At 45.8% G+C, this 20,168-nt stretch overlaps 1 protein-coding gene across 3 annotated transcripts in view; it reads right to left on the minus strand.

The window, feature by feature from the left end:
• The window catches only part of rpap1 (RNA polymerase II associated protein 1), a 73,426-nt gene that overhangs the window by 44,464 nt on the left and 8,794 nt on the right, over positions 1 to 20,168 (minus strand). For all 3 annotated transcript variants that reach the window (XM_084310474.1, XM_084310475.1, XM_084310476.1), the window contains exons 8-14: positions 18,088 to 18,203; positions 14,795 to 14,893; positions 14,048 to 14,149; positions 10,168 to 10,335; positions 5,623 to 5,802; positions 5,014 to 5,148; positions 1,658 to 1,828 (exon numbers count right to left, since the gene is read on the minus strand). In XM_084310474.1, the coding sequence (XP_084166600.1) occupies positions 1,658 to 1,828; positions 5,014 to 5,148; positions 5,623 to 5,802; positions 10,168 to 10,335; positions 14,048 to 14,149; positions 14,795 to 14,893; positions 18,088 to 18,203 (971 nt within the window). The remainder of the gene's footprint in view (positions 1 to 1,657; positions 1,829 to 5,013; positions 5,149 to 5,622; positions 5,803 to 10,167; positions 10,336 to 14,047; positions 14,150 to 14,794; positions 14,894 to 18,087; positions 18,204 to 20,168) is intronic.

Here is a 20,168-nt window from a genome sequence, read left to right on the forward strand (position 1 = left end):
TTGTTAAGGGATGAGGGAACACCCCCTTTCAACAGGGGGAGGACGTGGGCTGATTTCCAGACTAATGGAATCTCATTGCTTTCGATGGTGAGATTAAAAATGTAAGTTAAAGGTTCTGCAATAAAATCAGCAGCTGCCTTGAGAAAATGAGGCTCCAACTTATCCGGACCTGCAGATTTGTCGGAGTTGAGCTTCTTTAGGGCCCTATGGACCTCAACCACCTCAAAAGGAGATAAACTGAAGGGTTCAGTTTCTGAGTTTGAGGGGGGTGACATAAGGGGCCCCTGCTGTTCAGAGTCTGATGGCTGTAGTGACTCAAACAAGGATCCCGATGAAATAAAATGTTTGTTAAAAGAATTAAGAATGGTTAATTTATCAGTCACAGTACAGGACTCAGTTTCTATGCTGAGTGGCAATTCATTTGTGATGTCACTCCCATAAGTGGTCTTGATAACCTTCCAAAAATGTTTGGGGTCCTTTAGGTTACAGGTAGTAGTCCATCATCCTTCAGTATTGTATTGATTTTTCTCAGTGGCTGACAGTGGAGAAAAGGACTGGGAAAGGTAGGACAGAAATATGCAATAGCATGAGAAAAGACGGGACCTGTGATTAGAAACACAACTTGTGTGTACTTTCGTCACCTTACAAAACCTCACAGTGTGATTTCACGAGACGACCCGCATTAACACATTCGTGGCCAACCACGTATATATACGTGTTTCGGATCCAACGCTTGAGGGCCAACCACGTATATATATACGTGGTAAGGTTGTTTTGGCTTTTATACCATTGTAATATCCTACTCAATGTCACCGAGCGGCACTGCAGATTTAACCTACTCTTGGAATTCGGAAAAGTGCATTACCGGCCAGATCCTCGTAGGGGCGCTGTTTTTTTTTTTTTATCATGGGTGGACTTTTTTGTTAGCCTAAAGTTATGCCTGTAGCATGTAGCCTGGAATACTTTTTGGGACGCTGAATTCAGTATGCAGTAAAGGAATATAGCATCAGCCAATGGACATATCGATCTACCAGATGGCGATCGATAACTGGGAAATCCTGTTTGGGATCCAACCGGCCCACGGTAAGAGCTTTTTCACGTAAATTACAGCCCGATCGGCTGTTCTCATAGCCAACCACCCGGTCAGCGTATGAGGCTAATGAGGCTAATGCCGTTATTGGTAATCAATAATCAGAAACAACGTCCCCCTTTCATGCATTCATGGTGGACCATGATACCGATAATATACATTTTGAGTTTTAGCTCTAGCTTGTGTATAGCCGAAACACCATTCGATTTAACGTTATTAGCTTAGTGTCCTGTATCTCGCCTTCCAGGAAATACCCCAGAACATTGCGGTATATAGTTCATATTCACGACACTATAAAATGGGAACGTATTGATGAAAAAAATATTTCTTTAAGGCATATTGAAGGGACGGTTTATAGTGTCAATTGACAATGACAATGGACAGATAGCAATAATATAAAGTATAGATTTAGCTCTACAAACAGCCTCACGCACAATGAAAGGTTGTTATGATAAACTGGCCGTATAGAGTGAGATTAGACGGATCCCAGTGGCCGCGAAAGTGTTAACACAGTAAGCAACAAGGTAAGTGGGTTCGGCACCGGCAATGATTCAGAGCAACACTCACCAGCCTGGCACAAGCGTGTCTGCCAGATGTAGCCAGTATCCTTAGAAGCTTCATGGCGCCAGCCAATGGGAGGCCATACACAGACGTGGTGAGGGGCACATTCGTTATGGACCAGGAAGTGGGTAGGAACTCTGAAATGACCGTTTCCATGAGGCGAGGACAATCCAGCACCTGGGAGAGAGAAATAAAGTTTTATTGAGCGAAACAAGCATGCAATAGAAGTGCTTCTTAGGGAACAGTGTGCTGAACAAGGAAGCAATAGAAGTGCTTCTTAGGGAACAGTGGGTTGAACAAGGAAGCAATAGAAGTGCTTCTTAGGGAACAGTGGGTTGAACAAGGAAGCAATAGAAGTGCTTCTTAGGGAACAGTGTGCTGAACAAGGAAGCAATAGAAGTGCTTCTTAGGGAACAGTGGGTTGAACAAGGAAGCAATAGAAGTGCTTCTTAGGGAACAGTGTGCTGAACAAGGAAGCAATAGAAGTGCTTCTTAGGGAACAGTGTGCTGAACAAGGAAGCAATAGAAGTGCTTCTTAGGGAACAGTGGGTTGAACAAGGAAGCAATAGGAGTGGTTATTAGGGAACAGTGTGCTGAACAAGGAAGCAATAGGAGTGGTTATTAGGGAACAGTGTGCTGAACAAGGAAGCAATAGGAGTGGTTATTAGGGAACAGTGTGCTGAACAAGGAAGCAATAGGAGTGGTTATTAGGGAACAGTGTGCTGAACAAGGAAGTAACAGGAGTGCTTCTTATGGAACAGTGTGCTAAACAAGGAAGTGACAGGAGTGCTTCTTATGGAACAGTGTGCTGAACAAGGAAGCAATAGGAGTGGTTATTAGGGAACAGTGTGCTGAACAAGGAAGTGACAGGAGTGCTTCTTATGGAACAGTGTGCTGAACAAGGAAGTGACAGGAGTGCTTCTTATGGAACAGTGTGCTGAACAAGGAAGTGACAGGAGTGCTTCTTAGGGAACAGTGTGCTGAACAAGGAAGTGACAGGAGTGCTTAATTTTTTTTTAAGATATATTTTTTAGGGCATTTGTGCTTTATTGTGGATAGGACAGTTTGGAAATGTTTTGAGAGAGAGAGAGAGAGAGAGAGAGAGAGATGGGGGAAGACATGCAGCACATGCCCTGGGCCGGATTCGAACCCAGGACGCTGCGGTTAAGCTGAGCGTATGTACGTGGTGCGCCACCGGGGAGCCCCTACAGGAGTGCTTTTTAGGGAACAGTGTGCTGAACAAGGATGCAACAGGAGTGCTTCTTAGGGAACAGTGTGCTGAACAAGGATGCAACAGGAGTGCTTCTTAGGGAACAGTGTGCTGAACAAGGATGCAACAGGAGTGCTTCTTAGGGAACAGTGTGCTGAGCAAGGATGCAACAGGAGTGCTTCTTAGGGAACAGTGTGCTGAACAAGGATGCAACAGGAGTGCTTCTTAGGGAACAGTGTGCTGAGCAAGGATGCAACAGGAGTGCTTCTTAGGGAACAGTGTGCTGAACAAGGATGCAACAGGAGTGCTTCTTAGGGAACAGTGTGCTGAACAAGGATGCAACAGGAGTGCTTCTTAGGGAACAGTGTGCTGAACAAGGATGCAACAGGAGTGCTTCTTAGGGAACAGTGTGCTGAGCAAGGATGCAACAGGAGTGCTTCTTAGGGAACAGTGTGCTGAGCAAGGATGCAACAGGAGTGCTTCTTAGGGAACAGTGTGCTGAACAAGGATGCAACAGGAGTGCTTCTTAGGGAACAGTGTGCTGAACAGTGTTCACTGACTACCAGGAGAAAATGGATTCCAAAACATGTATGGCAAGGCACTCGATTTGCAGAGAATATGGCATTTATTGAAGAGACAAATAGACATACGTGCTACGACTCAAGAGCCCTAGGGCCTTCACCTTTCATCACCCTGATGTCGGGTCTTGGGCCAAAATGAAGTCGTTTGCTTTGCAATTCCTCAATAAATGGCATTTCAACTGCAAACCTAATGCCTTTGTATAATCTTCTTGAAAGTTGTATTGAATTTAGTCAGAAGGAAAAGAGATGTGCATAATCTCATGTGTATTTTTAATGGCAAGACATTTAGATTTGATTAGAAAACATTAATGTCCTCAATCAGGCAAGTTTAGACAAATGATGACCAGTAGATTAGTAAGTGGCAGAGGAGAGTAGTGTTGGGGTGCAGCTGGGTAGTCTAAGCACTAGGAGCGGCTGGGTAGTGTAGAGGTCTAAGCACTAGGAGCGGCTGGGTAGTGTAGAGGTCTAAGCACTAGGAGCGGCTGGGTAGTGTAGAGGTCTAAGCACTAGGAGCAGCTGGGTAGTGTAGAGGTCTAAGCACTAGGAGCAGCTGGGTAGTGTAGAGGTCTAAGCACTAGGAGCGGCTGGGTAGTGTAGAGGTCTAAGCACTAGGAGCGGCTGGGTAGTGTAGAGGTCTAAGCACTAGGAGCAGCTGGGTAGTGTAGAGGTCTAAGCACTAGGAGCGGCTGGGTAGTGTAGAGGTCTAAGCACTAGGAGCAGCTGGGTAGTGTAGAGGTCTAAGCACTAGGAGCGGCTGGGTAGTGTAGAGGTCTAAGCACTAGGTGCAGCTGGATAGTGTTGTAGAGGTCTAAGCACTAGGTGCAGCTGGGTAGTGTAGAGGTCTAAGCACTAGGAGCGGCTGGGTAGTGTTGTAGAGGTCTAAGCACTAGGTGCAGCTGGGTAGTGTTGTAGAGGTCTAAGCACTAGGTGCAGCTGGGTAGTGTTGTAGAGGTCTAAGCACTAGGTGCAGCTGGATAGTGTTGTAGAGGTCTAAGCACTAGGTGCAGCTGGGTAGTGTAGAGGGCTAAGCACTAGGTGCAGCTGGATAGTGTTGTAGAGGTCTAAGCACTAGGTGCAGCTGGGTAGTGTAGAGGTCTAAGCACTAGGTGCAGCTGGATAGTGTTGTAGAGGTCTAAGCACTAGGTGCAGCTGGGTAGTGTAGAGGGCTAAGCACTTGCCTAGACCCGGGTTTAATTCCCGGCAGCGGTACCTCAGGCTCGGTCAGACGTCCCTACAAACACAATTGTCAGTGTTCCCAGGTGAGGGTATGAGTCCTGGTTGTTGCACTAGCAACTCTTACTGGTCGCTCAGGGCACCTGTTCAGCACTGAGGGGAACTGGGGGAGATGGCGTGAACCTCTGTGGGCTTTACACTCTCTCAGTGAAACTCCTCGCTGTCAGGAGAAAAGAAGCGCCTGGCGACTCCACATGTATCGGAGGAGGCATGTGGTCGTCTACACCCTCCCCAGACCGATGGTAGGGCAGCGCAATGACCAGGATGGAATTGGCATGATGACAAAAACCGGAGAAGGAGGGAAGAACATAAAAACTAATTTAAAGTAGCATTGTTACCTGAGTGGCAGAGGAGGTGGAGTGTCTGGCGATGCGGGTCAGGACCTCCAGAATGTCACCGACCACCGGGGGAGACGGACGGACTACTTCCAGGATGTAACGCAGCCGAGGCAGCAGCTTCATCCTCAGAAGACCCTGATGCAGAGAGAGAGGAGGCGGAGTTAGACCCTGATGCAGAGAGAGGAGGCGGAGTTAGACCCTGATGCAGAGGGAGAGGAGGCGGAGTTAGACCCTGATGATGCAGAGAGAGGAGGCGGAGTTAGACCCTGATGATGCAGAGAGAAAGGAGGCAGAGTTAGACCCTGATGCAGTGATAGAGGAGGCGGAGTTAGTCCAGTTCATTCAGTCAACTTGTTCTTTATAGAGGAGCAGCACAGCAAATGTCCATGTTTAACGTTAATTGGCAATTATACTGGATTATATTCTATTAGATTACATCAAATTACATGATAATGTAACCGGTTGTGATCTTATATAATATGATCCAATGTAATTGCCTTATTATATAAAAGTATTTTACAAACACATGAAAGTAGTACACTAAAACCACAGAAGTTAAATCCTGTGACCTAGATTTCCTCCTGTCAACCGTATCGTCTGCTTGGTTACCTTGACAACGTCCTGCCTGGCCACATCGTGATCGGTCTTCCTCTCCTCTTTCTCCCTCGCCGTCATCTTCATGCTCTCATCCAGCCCTTCGTCCTCTTCATCCTCCTCTTCCTCGGCGGAGGGCAGCAGAGGGAAGGAGGCCAGGCCACGGAACCAAGAGAAGGTTCTGTCCAGACACTCCTAGAGAGAGGAGAGACGGGACGTTACTGTAGGTCTCGATACTCCCAGCAGAATAACACGGAGACAGGTTGTAATGTGCTGTGTGTCAAACACAGGGCTTTCCCTAAGCAATAGTATAGGGGTGCAGCGCCACCTTGTGTTTAAAAAAGAAAAATTGGAAGTGAAAGCTTGGGGCCAGCTTAGATATCACTGTCTAATATGTGATTGCTCCTCTGTTCCACTGTGTGTGTGTGTGTGTGTGTGTGTGTGTGTGTGTGTGTGTGTGTGTGTGTGTGTGTGTGTGTGTGTGTGTGTGTGTGTGTGTGTGTGTGTGTGTGTGTGTGTGTGTGTGTACATGCATTTTCGTGTTCAATGTTAAAACTATTGCACAACCTTATACACAGTAGGGCTGCAACGACGATGAGTCCATGAAATTGCATTGATTTGCATATTCATGCTCGACACATCGTATTGTTACTTATGTGCTGTCTTTGCAGTGGAAATGGCAGACGTTCAATGCGCAATATGTCATCTAACTAGTCCGCAATGATGAATGAATCACGTTCAAAATATAAATAACTTCTCTTAAACCACTGAATCTGCCTAAAGCCAGTTCTTGCCGTCCACTCCAGCTGGAATAGAGAGGAATGGAAGGGGCTGAGCCTGTTACACTATAGTAGCCAAACGTTACACTATAATAAATCATTAAGTGTGCTATAAGCTATTCTCCTTATCTCTCTTATACTAAAATGTTATTTATATTTTTTGGCTGGTAAAATCTCTCTGGCTGGTAGTTTTCATTTTATTAAAAGCCAAGAAGTTAATTTTGTTCCCTTTTTTCAGCATTTAGCTGTAGGCATAGCAAAATTGTATGTAATGATAAACATTGTTATAGTAACTGGTGGGTTATATTATTTCAAGATAATGGACAGTAGGCATCGATACTACGCAGCATTTACAGACATAAATAAACTTCATGGCTCATCTCCTACTCTGGGTATTCAGTACAGTAGGTGGTGTCAGAGAGGCAACTACCCATGTGACCTAAGGATAGTAGTAACACACTTGAAAAACACATCAATACATTTAGAAATGTTCAATTGCAAATTTAATCAATTGTTGTTTTTTCTGGTAAATGAAGCGCTTCTATCGACTAATCGATAAAATAATCAACAGATTAATAATCAATAACAAAGTAATCGTTAGTTGCAGTTGCAGCCCTAATACACAGTACTTAAATAAATAATTTGGAACTTACCCTTGTGTTTGCTATTTTATTGAAATTTGTTTTTAAGTTGCACACATACATTTCTTTATTGGTTCAGTTTTTGCATCACTCATTTCACTCTGGCCAGTGCTATCCAACACAGCAGTGCTGACTGAGCCATGAATGAGACCCAAGGCTTTAATCACAATTATACATTGCCTTGAATCGCTAGCTACATTTTACCCCACTTGGTAAAGTTACAGAAGTGGCCTAATGTAAACCACAACTTAGTCAACATATCAATAAGCTACAAATCACCTCAATACTGCTCATCACACCAGAGAGAACAAGATAAGAGAGGGAACTGAAGGTAGTTTAGGTGAAATTCGCTGGTGTAAAACGTTAGCTAGCAGTAGCACTATGTAAAAAACAAAGAGTACTGAGAAGGAACATGTTAAACTCACCCACCAGACAGGGCAAACGTGATCAGCAGTCAGTTATCTCAACTCCTTGCAGTCTTTGACTGAGTCGGGAATCCAGGAGGGACAGATAGAATTCCCCATTGCAAAGCTCAATAGTAACGCGAGTTAACTAACCACTTTTTCATGTTTGAGCTACACATTTAAATAAATATACAGTATATATACAGCAGGGTTAGAAATAAAATAAAAAAAATCCCAGGGCTTTTTTTGCCCACCTTAACCCTTTCTCCGCCGATGACGTGTTAAGACGTCATTCCTCGCCATGCGTAATCTGCCAATGACGTTTTACAGCGTCTTTGAGATCAATATTTCAAATTTCTGTCTTGGTATTCATATTTCACCCACGGATCCTTGACTGATGCTGTAGGACTCCGCTCAACTCTCCAACGCTACAATACCGCCACCTGGTGGCCGATCGGCGAGTTGCAACCGGATGTTGATAATTGTGACGCCGGTGTGTCTCCCTATTCCCTCCGGCCACTCGCTATCGCTCGCTATCTTGACACACTGGATAATCGATCCGTTGCCATAACTCAATAAACAATATTATTTGGACGTATATAGTATTATACAACCTGGAAATGGATCGCATAGATCAACATCCCATAATAGCATGTTTACCATTTTCGATACAAACTGCTCTGATCTATATATCACCCATACTACATGAATGATTTAACGTCGGCCACGGACTTATAAACGACCCCCCCCCCTGTCCGGTCAACCGTTCTCACTTTCTATGAAATACTGCAGAAAACGATAAAAACATATTTATACTATAGACCGTATTTTTGTATGAATGTGTGAATGAAAAAGTAAAACGTTCCTACATCCTGAACGATAGCTAATCGATGTTGAATGGGCCATAGTAATGTCAATTTAGCAATACAATTTAAAAAGTTATAGCCCTGCAAAGTAGGTGAACATCTCCATAGTCAAATAGAGCTGGCAGACTGGCTACAAGGATGGATATAAGCGTGGCAGAGAAAGGGTTAATTGATTTTCGGGCTTTTTTTTTTATTTCGGGGCCACCGAATTTTTATGATGAAAATTAACATAAAGATTATAAAACATTGTCGACACTTTTTTTTACAGTCTTCGTCCCTATGTTTGATAACGTAATGTTAATGTCTCCATATATAGGGCTCTACGCTAACCTTTTCCCCAAGGAGCACATGTGCCCCTAAAAAAAAAGAGAAAAAAAAGGCAGACCAGTGGGAGGCATGGTCTAACAACGTTCGAGACAGGGGAGGGTAGAATTGGACAATACAAAATTGGGATGGGATAAAAAATTAAATGGGGAGAAAAAGTAGATAAAAAAATTTAAAAAAAAATCTAAATAAAAATGTAGGAGCACACAAAGAAATTTAGGAGCACAGTGAAAATTGTTCAAGTAACGGAGTTTATTAACAAACTATTTATTACATGCATATTATACTGTGCGTGTGCATACTAGGGAGGGGCGTGAATAATCGTTACTCGTAGCTATGAGAAAAATAGAAGAAAAAAATCGAAATTATTAATAATCTTTATGATTTCTTTTATTTTTTTACATATTTGTTCACATGTATGTGTAAGATTATAACTGTTTGTTGGTTTCCTTAAACATATATACGTGAATGAACAAAAATAAGTAAAAAAATTCAAATAAATTAATCAAATACAAATAAAATATTATTTATTTAATTTTATTTTTAAAGTATTTTTTTCCCTTTTCGAGTAATACACAATCACTCGAGTATAGAATGCGATCAATCAATCTGGATTTTTCTTTAAAATGCCCATCCCTAGTGCATACTAAGGGCTAAACATCTGTGCAAAGTGTCGGGGGCTTTTCTTGCCCCCCTTAACTGATTTTCGAGGGCATTTGGTCAATTTTCAAGGGCATTTTGCCCCAAGCCCCCCTTAATTTCGAACCCTAATATACAGTATATATAAACCGGAAGACACACATCTCCTATATTGTATGCATTCAAACCAGTATAGTATAATAGAGGAAAGGCTCTGAAGTGCCTCGAGTCATCTCAGGTCACACTACAGTACAGACATCACACATGGCATTTTCTGAAGACTGCTAGGACTAGGAGGCGCCAAGAAAACCAATGAGCAGTATTTGTAAGCCTGATTGAATAACCAAATAAAACATTTTCGTTTTCTGAAGACTACTAGGAGGCGCCAAGAAAATGAATGAGCAGTATTTGTAAGCCTGATTGAATAACCAAATAAAACATTTTGGATTTAATACATGCCAGATGCATATTCAACCCAGTTACATTTATGGCGTTACATTTATGAGGAGACAAATAAAAGGTTAGGTGCAGTAAGAGGAAGCTGACGAGATGCCTGTATATATAACACCAGCAGCACCTCATAAAGACTGTTTACCTACTCTTTCTTTGCAAAAAACAGGTCCCATAAAAGATATCCATAAACAGGTGATTCTGTTTACCAAGTGAGTGTCCAAATTATCACATTATTGCAAATGGCTCAGATTAAAGTGCTCCATATAAACTGAAAGATGGATGTGGTCAAATTCATCCAAAGAAATAGCTAATAGCCTATAACTACAGCCTAGTGCTACATCGCCTATAAACACCTCCAAAATACTGTCAACCCTACATGAAGAGGAATGTAGGTATCAACATGGAAATGTTGCTATTCTAAGATATCTCCAAGCCCCCCCCCCCCCCCCCTCACCTCATCCTCTGTGGACACCAGGAGTGCCCTGAGCGCGTGCACAGCTGATGACATCACTCCCTTCACACTGTCGTCCAGGGAGAAGCGCAGGAGGAAGAGCAGACCGGCGTCCAGCAGAGTGGTCGTCACACTGCCTCTCAAAAGAGACACGTATTCACCGCCTTGAGCCTGAAGAGGAGCAAAATGCAGTGGCGTGAATGTGTACTTACTTACTACTAGGGCTGTGTCACTTCTTCCCAAAATAAAGTTTGAACGAATCCAAAGTAGAGATTGAGTTCAATTATATTATTATTACATTATTTGTATTTATAATTTAACAATTATAATTACAATTATTGTCATCGGTTTGGATAGTTAATAATTGTGTATTGCCTCTGGACCCAAGACAGAAAGAAAGAAAGAAAGAAAGAGAGAGAGAGAGAGAGAGAGAGAGAGAGAGAGAGAGAGAGAGAGAGAGAGAGAGAGAGAGAGAGAGAGAGAGAGAGAGAGAGAGAGAGAGAGAGAGAGAGAGAGAGAGAGAGAGAGAGAGAGAGAGAGAGAGAGATGACAGATATCATTTTATTCATAATGATGAACGCAGTCCATGTAGCGAGTTTTGTGTCCATATGATTTGATCAGCTGGGATGAACTCGTGCAGCCCCGGTCCACAGCTCCCGCCTCTGCTGTGCTCATCATCACTCAGCCAAGCAGCAGAGAGGAGAGATGGAGGGATGCAGCAAAGCAAGGCGCCTGAATATTAATACATTAACATCCATTTTGAATTCGCTCACATCATTACCATTCGATTAGTTGACATTTTGCCAGGTTTGAAAAATAAACGACAGCCCTACTAATTAGCAGGCTGGGTAATGAGGGCATCTAAGGTGTTATTATTCTCATTTCATCACATTGTAGTTACTGGGTCATTATTTGCGTTACGTTATTTGATCATTCCCTCTGTGATGTAATGGATTCAAGCAAATATTGTTCTTTTCCTCTTCATCTGCATAACAGTTGTTGTTTCCGTCCATTTGCTGTCTTCTTGAGATGATGAGAGGCACCAGAAGGACACTACTGGCTACAGAGTGTTCCCCTCTCTTTCCCAGAGCAACAGACAAAGCCTGGCTCTGCAACAGACCTCCACCCCCTGCTCTGCAACAGACCTCCACCGCCTGCTCTGCAACAGACATCCACCCCCTGCTCTGCAACAGACCTCCACCCCCTGCTCTGCAACAGACCTCCACCCCCTGCTCTGCAACAGACCTCCACCCCCTGCTCTGCAACAGACCTCCACCCCCTGCTCTGCAACAGACATCCACCCCCTGCTCTGCAACAGACCTCCACCCCCTGCTCTGCAACAGACCTCCACCCCCTGCTCTGCAACAGACCTCCACCCCCTGCTCTGCAACAGACCTCCACCCCCTGCTCTGCAACACACCTCCACCCCCTGCTCTGCAACAGACATCCACCCCCTGCTCTGCAACAGACCTCCACCCCCTGCTCTGCAACAGACCTCCACCCCCTGCTCTGCAACAGACATCCACCCCCTGCCCTGCAACAGACCTCCACCCCCTGCTCTGCAACAGACCTCCACCCCCTGCTCTGCAACAGACCTCCACCCCCTGCTCTGCAACAGACCTCCACCTCCTGCTCTGCAACAGACCTCCACCCCCTGCTCTGCAACAGACCTCCACCCCCTGCTCTGCAACAGACCTCCACCCCCTGCTCTGCAACAGACCTCCACCCCCTGCTCTGCAACAGACCTCCACCTCCTGCTCTGCAACAGACCTCCACCCCCTGCTCTGCAACAGACCTCCACCTCCTGCTCTGCAACAGACCTCCACCCCCTGCTCTGCAACAGACCTCCACCCCCTGACTCATTGGGCGACACTTTATAGACATTTCAGGGCGTCCCGTAATGTAATGACTAACCTTTCCCATTGTGATTATTTTATTTTATTTAACCTTTATTTGACCAGGTAGTCACTTAAGAGGGGTAATGAGTATTGTGTACTACCTTACTTTTTGTTGAGTAGCCTGATTGAATAACCAAATGTTAGCCTAGCTTAGCACAATGAATCGAAGCGGACATGACCGGTTAGCCTTCGGGAGAGGTGTTAGTTGGACAATGCCTAGGCTAACCGGTCATGTCCGCTTCCATTCATTGTGCTAAGCTAGGCTAACATGCAGGCTAAGATAGCTTTCTACTGAACGCACAGAGAGGAAACTGGTATCTATCCTCTCGTCTCTCTCTGGAGAAGATGATACGATAATTTCCCAAAATGTTGGCGTGCTCCTTTAAATGCTAGGGAGGGAGACAGACAGACAGACAGACAGACAGACAGACAGACAGACAGACAGACAGACAGACAGACAGACAGACAGACAGACAGGGTACTACGACTATGCTTGCACCTCATGGTACCAAAGCACCTCAAAGGCACTAAAAACCAAATTACAAACATCTCAAAACAAACTAGTCAGACTACTGCTTGACCTGACTCCTAGAACCCACCTCACCCCTGCACACTTTGCCAACCTAGGATGGCTTAGAGTAGACAACAGAGTACAGCAACTTGCAATGGGCCTGGTCTACAAGATACACTACCCGACCAAGGTACCCATGTACATGTCAAAAAACGTCCCAAAGGTCAGTGAATACCACGATCACAACACCAGAGGGAGCTCCACAAATCATGTTAAACCCAGATTCGGCTCAAACAAGGGACTAAACACGTTTCGCAATTATGCCACAACAATGTGGAACGCCCTACCCAAAGCTGTAAAGGAAAGTAAATCACTACCCATCTTCAAAAACACTCTCAAAGAACACCTACGGGAGACTGCAATTCAAAACTGGCCCCTACAAATGTCCTAACCCAGTTGTACAATAAAGACCAAGCATGGCTTTGTCAGTATTCCAATGTACAGCCCCACCCAACCCCACCCCACCTACCCAACCTCCTCCAATGTACAGTTTCCATGTCAAATGTATGTCAGTATTCCAATGTACAGTGTCCCCCCCCCTACCCAACCCCCCCCCCCCCCCCCCCCCACCTCCAATGTACAGCCCCACCCCACCTACCCAACCTCCCCCAATGCACAGTTTCTATGTCAAATGTATATACTCTTCTTCTGGATTTTTTTAGTATCACAAACAGTACTGTATTTGAAAATCTGGTATGTCATAAATTTATAGATGTAGCAGTACTGTCTATCTGTATGTCATGTGTGTCATATGATTAATTGAAAATGGGGGACCCTGATGGAAACAAGACGAAAGTCTTTCTCAGGTCTGCATCCTCTTAACAATTGTATGTATTGAGCTGTACTGTACTGTACCCATTCTGCAATCTGTTAATAAACTTTTCAATCAATCAATTCAATCAAACAGACAGACAGACAGACAGAGCATGTGAGCAACACTGTACTTGTAAAATAAGTACAATAAGTACAGTGTTGCTCAAAGGCATGCAAACCCCCCCGGAACAGCCAGTCCCCCAAACACCCCCACACATCAATCCCTACCACATCCCCATCCAAGACACCCCCCCTAATAAAGCATGTCATGACCGAAGGAAAACACAAACAGCCCGCGCGCCACTCACACCTCCATGCACGGCGACGGGAGTGCCACCCCCGCGGGCCGCCCCATCTCCCCCGGTCCCGGCGACCTCGCCATCACGGGGAAACTAGTGAACTCAACGCTCCCACGCCCAAACTCCACGGAGAAATTACACATCACGCGCTCCCAGGACCTGCAGCGACGCCAAAGGAGTCACACAGCAAGGTATGGTCTAAATGCTGGTTCAGAGGCCTTTCCACTTCACCAAGAAACTCTGTCTGCATGCATCTGTGTGTGTATGTGTATGTGTGCTCGTGCATGTGCGTGTGTGTGTACCTTGGTGAGGATGTTGGCCAGAGTGTTGAGAGCCAAACTCCTCTGCTGTGTGAGCTGACTGCGAGACAGCAGGAAAAGCTCCTGGAGAGAGTATCCTGCCAGCTGGAGAGAACCCCTGCATGTTAACACTGATGACAAAACTAGCAGAAACACCCTTCAGAAATTACTAGTCTTCAGATACTTGAAAAACATTTTCCGAATATATATATATATATATTTTTTTTTTATCCACTTTTTCTCCTTATTTTTCTCCCATCCCAATTTCGTATTGCCAATTCTCCCCTCCCCTGTCTTGAACGTTGCTAGACTATGCCCCCCACTGGTCGGTTGTAGTGAGGATAGAAGCCTTGCATCACGTGTCCCCTCCAGTACACGAGGAGGCAGCCTGTCGCATCTTTTCACCAGACAGCGCGGACTCTCAGTGGCGAGGAGTAATGCGTGGGAGGCTCACGCTGCCCCCAATACTTCCTGTCTCTGCTGTGCAAACGTCACCCAACCGACCTGTAGGAGTAGCTGTCCACAACGTCCAATCCCCACCCATCGACTTCCACCGGCTACCTCTGCCAATTGAGATAGAATGACGACTGGCCCATGCCGCAGGCAATGCTGACCCGGGATTCGAGACCGGAGTCTCTTGCATTGGTGACGAGCGCAATCTCCACTACGCCACCCAGCCGCCCTCCGAATATATTTCTTAAAATGTTTTGACACAAGGAATCGTAGAAGAATCCAGGAGAGAACACTGACCTCCGATTCCTCTCCATGGTGGTGCAGACCCAGGTGGGTGGGAAGGTCTGCGGTGGGCGGGACCAAGGTTCCAGCAAAGTCAAAACGAGCCTGCATGGCCTAACAAAACCGAGACCCAGGAGAAGTGATTGGTTGAGGCGCTGATGTACACCATCTCATTCATGCTTTGTTCGCTTCATACCACAGCCAGGCAAATGAACATAGAGTGAAGTCAACGGGTGACGGTATGTCATGTTTTAATTTCATTTGACTTACTCAGAAGTATTTGATATTACCTAGGCCACTTATTTGTCAAACACTTAGAGTCTGTCTGTTTACTAGGGGCTGACATCTTCATTAGAATGTAAAAGTTGTTATTTTCGCCCAGTAAGCGCCCAGTAAACAGACAGACCTTTGAGAAGTTGGACCATTTGTGGAGGACACTCAAGGACACTTCGACACGTTGCCATGCAGGAGGAGCTGGAAATCGAACTGGGAACCTTCTGATTACCAGGCGACCGATCTACCCCCTTGATGCACTGTCGCCCCCACTCGACTCCAACCCGCACATCAGATCCAAAACAAAAGAAATTAAACAAGTGTAATACCAAGTGGAGCTATTTTACCTAGAGGTTGCTGTTTGATGGCATTACAGATTCTACCTTTAACAGAGTGTGTACTGGTCACAGCAGTGTTGTGTGTAGTGGTATGTGTACTGTTGTGTGTAGTGTTGTGTAGTGTGTAGTGTTGTGTGTAGTGTTGTGTGTAGTGTTGTGTGTACTGTTGTGTATAGTGTTGTGTATAGTGCTGTGTGTAGTGTTGTGTGTACTGTTGTGTGTACTGTTGTGTGTACTGTTGTGTGTAGTGTTGTTTGTACTGTTGTGCGTAGTGTTGTGTGTAGTGCTGTGTGTAGTGTTATGTGTGGGTCTATGTTTGTGCCCTGATCAGGCGCTCCTAATGTGATTTGTCATGTCTAGTTGTAGTTCTCTGTCCTGGTGTTGTAGTCCCTATCGTTCTTTCCCCAGCTGTACCCACTTACAATTAACCCAGGTGTGTCTTGTCTCATCATCCCCTCATGTATAAGTATTCTGTCTTCCCCTTTGTCTGGTGCTGATCCTGTCTGTGTAGTATGTGTTCTTGTCTGTCGTTACTTTAGTTTATTCTTCATTTCATTCACGGTAATTATTCATTAAATATTTATTATAAAACTACTTTGACTGCAGTCTCCTTTGTTGTGTTGCATTGACGCGACATCGAGCTTAAAGAATGTCAATGGCAACATAACAGTTGTGTGTAGTGTTGTGAGTAGTGTTGTCCTCCCTCCTCACTCCCCCCCCACCCCCCCTCCCTCATCTTTCTCTGCCGAAGACTTTGCGATCTTCTTTGAGGAAAAAGTGGAGAACATCCGCAGCTCCTTCTCCCAACCCCCACCCATTCCAAATGCTGAATCGAGAACCTCATCCTTCACTCTGTCATCTTTCTCTCCCATTACAGAAGCCGAGACCCTGACACTGGTAACGTCGAACCGTCCGACTACATGCCAGCTGGACCGGCTACCTTCCCCACTCCTCCAGTCCATAGCACCAGACATCCTCCCATTCCTAACTGCAACCATCAACTCCTCACTCAACTCGGGGGTGGTCCCCACCTCCCTAAAACAAGCCAGAGTCACGCCCCTCATAAAAAAACCATCCCTGAACCCTACCGTCATAGGCAACTACCGTCCTGTCTCTCTTCTCTCCTTCCTTTCTAAAACACTTGAACGTGCTGTATCCAACCAACTTACTGCTTATCTCTTACAGAATGACCTCCTAGACCCTAATCAGTCAGGCTTCAGGACTGGTCACTCCACAGAGACAGCCCTCATTGCGGTCACAGAGGCACTTCACTTAGCAAAAGCGAAAGGCCTCTCCTCTGTCCTGATTCTCCTAGATCTATCTGCAGCCTTCGACACAGTCAACCACCAGATCCTCCTCGCGGCCCTCGCAGGAATGGGAGTGGCTGGCTCTGCGCTGACATGGTTGTCATCATACCTCAATGACCGCTCCTACCAAGTGTCATGGAGAGGGACCCTGTCGGCCACCCGCCCCCTGCGGACGGGTGTCCCCCAGGGCTCGGTTTTAGGACCCCTTCTCTTCTCCCTCTACACTAAATCACTGGGTAACATTATCACGTCTCATGGCTTCTCCTACCACTGTTATGCCGACGATACTCAACTCTTCCTCTCCTTCCCTCCCTCAGATATCCACGTCTCTGAGCGGATCTCGGCCTGTCTGTCCGACATCTCCGCCTGGATGACGACCAACCACCTCAAACTGAACCTAAGCAAAACAGAATTGCTCCACCTGCCGGCCAAATCCTCCCCCCTGACCGACCTTTCCATCACAGTCGAGAATGCAGCTGTGACCGCGTCCCCGACCGCCAAGAACCTTGGTGTTGTCCTCGACGACCAGTTGAACTTCTCTGCTCACATCGCAGCGACAACCAGAACCTGCCGATTCCTCCTGAGCAACGTCAGAAGGATACGCCCCTTCCTGACAAAAGAAGCCACCCAACTCCTCGTCCAATCAACAGTCATCTCCCGCCTCGACTACTGCAACGCACTGCTCGCTGGCCTCCCGGCCACTGCCACTAAGCCTCTTCAACTCATTCAGAACGCAGCGGCCCGCCTGATCTCAAACCTACCGAAGTCGGCCCATGTCACCCCACTTCTTAGGGACCTGCACTGGCTCCCCATTGCTGCACGAATCCGCTTCAAGGCCCTTGACCTAGCATACCGTGCGGCAAAGGGAACTGCTCCCGCCTACCTCCGGTCAATGGTCTCTAACTACACACCCTCAAGACCCCTACGCTCTGCATCTTCTGGCCGCCTCAGACCTACTCCTATCCAAGCTCCGGGAGGGTCATCAAAGAGAAGTCGCCTATTCTCAGTCCTTGCCCCACAATGGTGGAATGAACTACCCACCCAGTTAGGACAGCCGAAACACGTCCAATCTTTCGCCGTCGACTAAAGACTCACTTCTTCAACCATTATCTGAATTAAAAAAAAAAAAAAAAAAAAATCTAACCCTAACTAACCATACTGTCATGCACTTGTCCTAATAAACTAACCTACACTGTAGCACTCAACACTTTGATGAACATTGTTACTCAGCTGATAGAGTTGTGCTCTTCCTGATGGCTTGTCGTACAGAACTTGTAAGTCGCTTTGGATAAAAGCGTCAGCTAAATGACTAAATGTAAATGTAGTGTGGTGTGTAGTGTTGTGTGTACTGTTGTGTTACTGACTATATTGACCCTGTAATGGACCTCACCTCCTTGGTGCCTCTCCTCCTGGGGGGAGGCAGGTCTCTGGTCCACTCCAGCTTCTCCGGCTCCAGCTTGTCCATGTGGAGCCAGGTCTTCTGAGGCGTCACCGGCAGCTCGTCCTCTGCGTTCACACACACACAGGAAAACGCATAGGGAACAATGATGACAACGAGCGACCGTTCGTAGTACTTACCGCAATTGCCTCAATCTCAAACCCTGCCCTCTTTTCCTGATCCTTTGCTTGGGGTTTGAGAGTAGAGAGGGCAATGGCCATTAGTTTCATCTGTCGAGTCATAACACTACTCACATACATCCCCACTCTCGGTCATATAAAGGTGCTGTGCAAGAATTGAACCTGAACAATGTAACTCACGCCGTGCTCCCATAGTTCTAAATCATTGATCTTTCTCAAGTCCCGCCCTCTTTTCTTGATCAAACAACTGTTGCTTCTGTCTGATGGAATTGGCAGGAAGATGTGCCACATCTTTCGAGCCATAGTGCTCTTTTTTACAGTATAGTAAGTTCCACTACCTGATTACCAGTGTACACAATCCAGCACATCTGTCTGTCTGTTGCAGGATCATTGATACGGAGATCGAGGATCCGAAGCAACATACCGTTGCAATAATAAACATCTCCCCTGAAAAACAGGACGCTCTCCGTACCGAAACTGTGAAGGATCTCAAACTCAATGCCCTCAAAGAAGTCATTCACCTAGGATGGCCAGAGCACATCAAAGACAAGGACCTGCATGCTTACTGGTCCTTCAGAGATGAGCTTGCAATGGAATCAGGAGTCATATTCAAAGATAGACAGGTACTCGTCCCAGACTCCATGACTGATGACATCCTGAAACAGTTACATGTGGGCCACCAAGGGATTGAGAAAACGCGTCGCCTTGCCAGAGAAAGTGTCTATTGGATCAAAATGAATGACGACATCGAAAGAGTGTGCAGATCCTGCAGAGTATGTGGAACATCAAGATGCAAACCCAAAAGAACCTCTCCACCCACACCACATACCATCCAAACCATGGCAGTCTATCGCTTCTGACTAGGGATGCTCGATATTGGCTTTTTTACCAATACCGATATAGTCCAACTCTTAATTTCCGATACCGATATCAACCGATACCGATATATGCAGGGTTTTCCCCCCCCAAAAATGGAATAATTTCAGGTAATTAACATTACATATCTCTTGTTGTGGAATTAACAACATTATGCATACTTTTGACAATAAATAAAATCAGAATTTGTTCTTACTTGCCTGGGTAAATAAAGGTTATAGAAATGTAAAAAAAAAAAATAATAATAATAAAATTGAAAACCGATACCGATATTTTCCCATATCGCATTTTAATGCCGATATCGGCCGATAATATCGGACATCCCTACTTCTGAGTTCTGACCTATTTGAGGTCAAAGGTCGCCAGTTCCTTCTGACTGTGGACAGGTATTCCAAATATCCACTGGTGGATGAAATGCCTAATGTGTCTAGCCATGCAGTCGCACAAAAAATGCAGATGTACCTGTCACTGTTCGGCCGAGTAGACGAGATCCTAACAGATAATGGGCCACAGTATACAGGGCAGGCCTTCAAAAGGTTCGTAACAGACTGGGGAGTCAAACACATCACAAGTTCTCCCCATTACCCAAAGAGCAACGGGTTCATTGAAAGGCACGTGAGACACATCAAATCAATTGTGACCAAAACCCTGGAACAAGGTGGCAATCTACAGATGGCATTACTACAAGTCAGAGCAACGCCCATCGACAGTAAACTGCCATCACCAGCAGAATTGATATTTGGGAGACCTGTCACCACCCTGCTGCCAAGTCGGGCAGATCCAGGCAGGGAGGAGCATAGGATTCACATGGAACAGAAAACAGTGGACCTAAAAGAGCATCACGACCGCAGCTGCTGCAGAGAATTACACTCTGCCCCAGACAGCATGTGACTGTGCTGAACAAGGATAGAGGAACATGGCATCCAGCTATCATTGTACAAAAATGCAATGAGCCAAGAAGCTATGTTGTACAAACACCAAATGGCAACCAGGTCAGGCGGTGCAGGAGCCACCTGC

Source organism: Notolepis coatsorum (assembly GCF_963971535.1).
Source record: "Notolepis coatsorum genome assembly, chromosome: 3".
Classification (NCBI taxonomy): Eukaryota; Metazoa; Chordata; class Actinopteri; order Aulopiformes; family Paralepididae; genus Notolepis; species Notolepis coatsorum.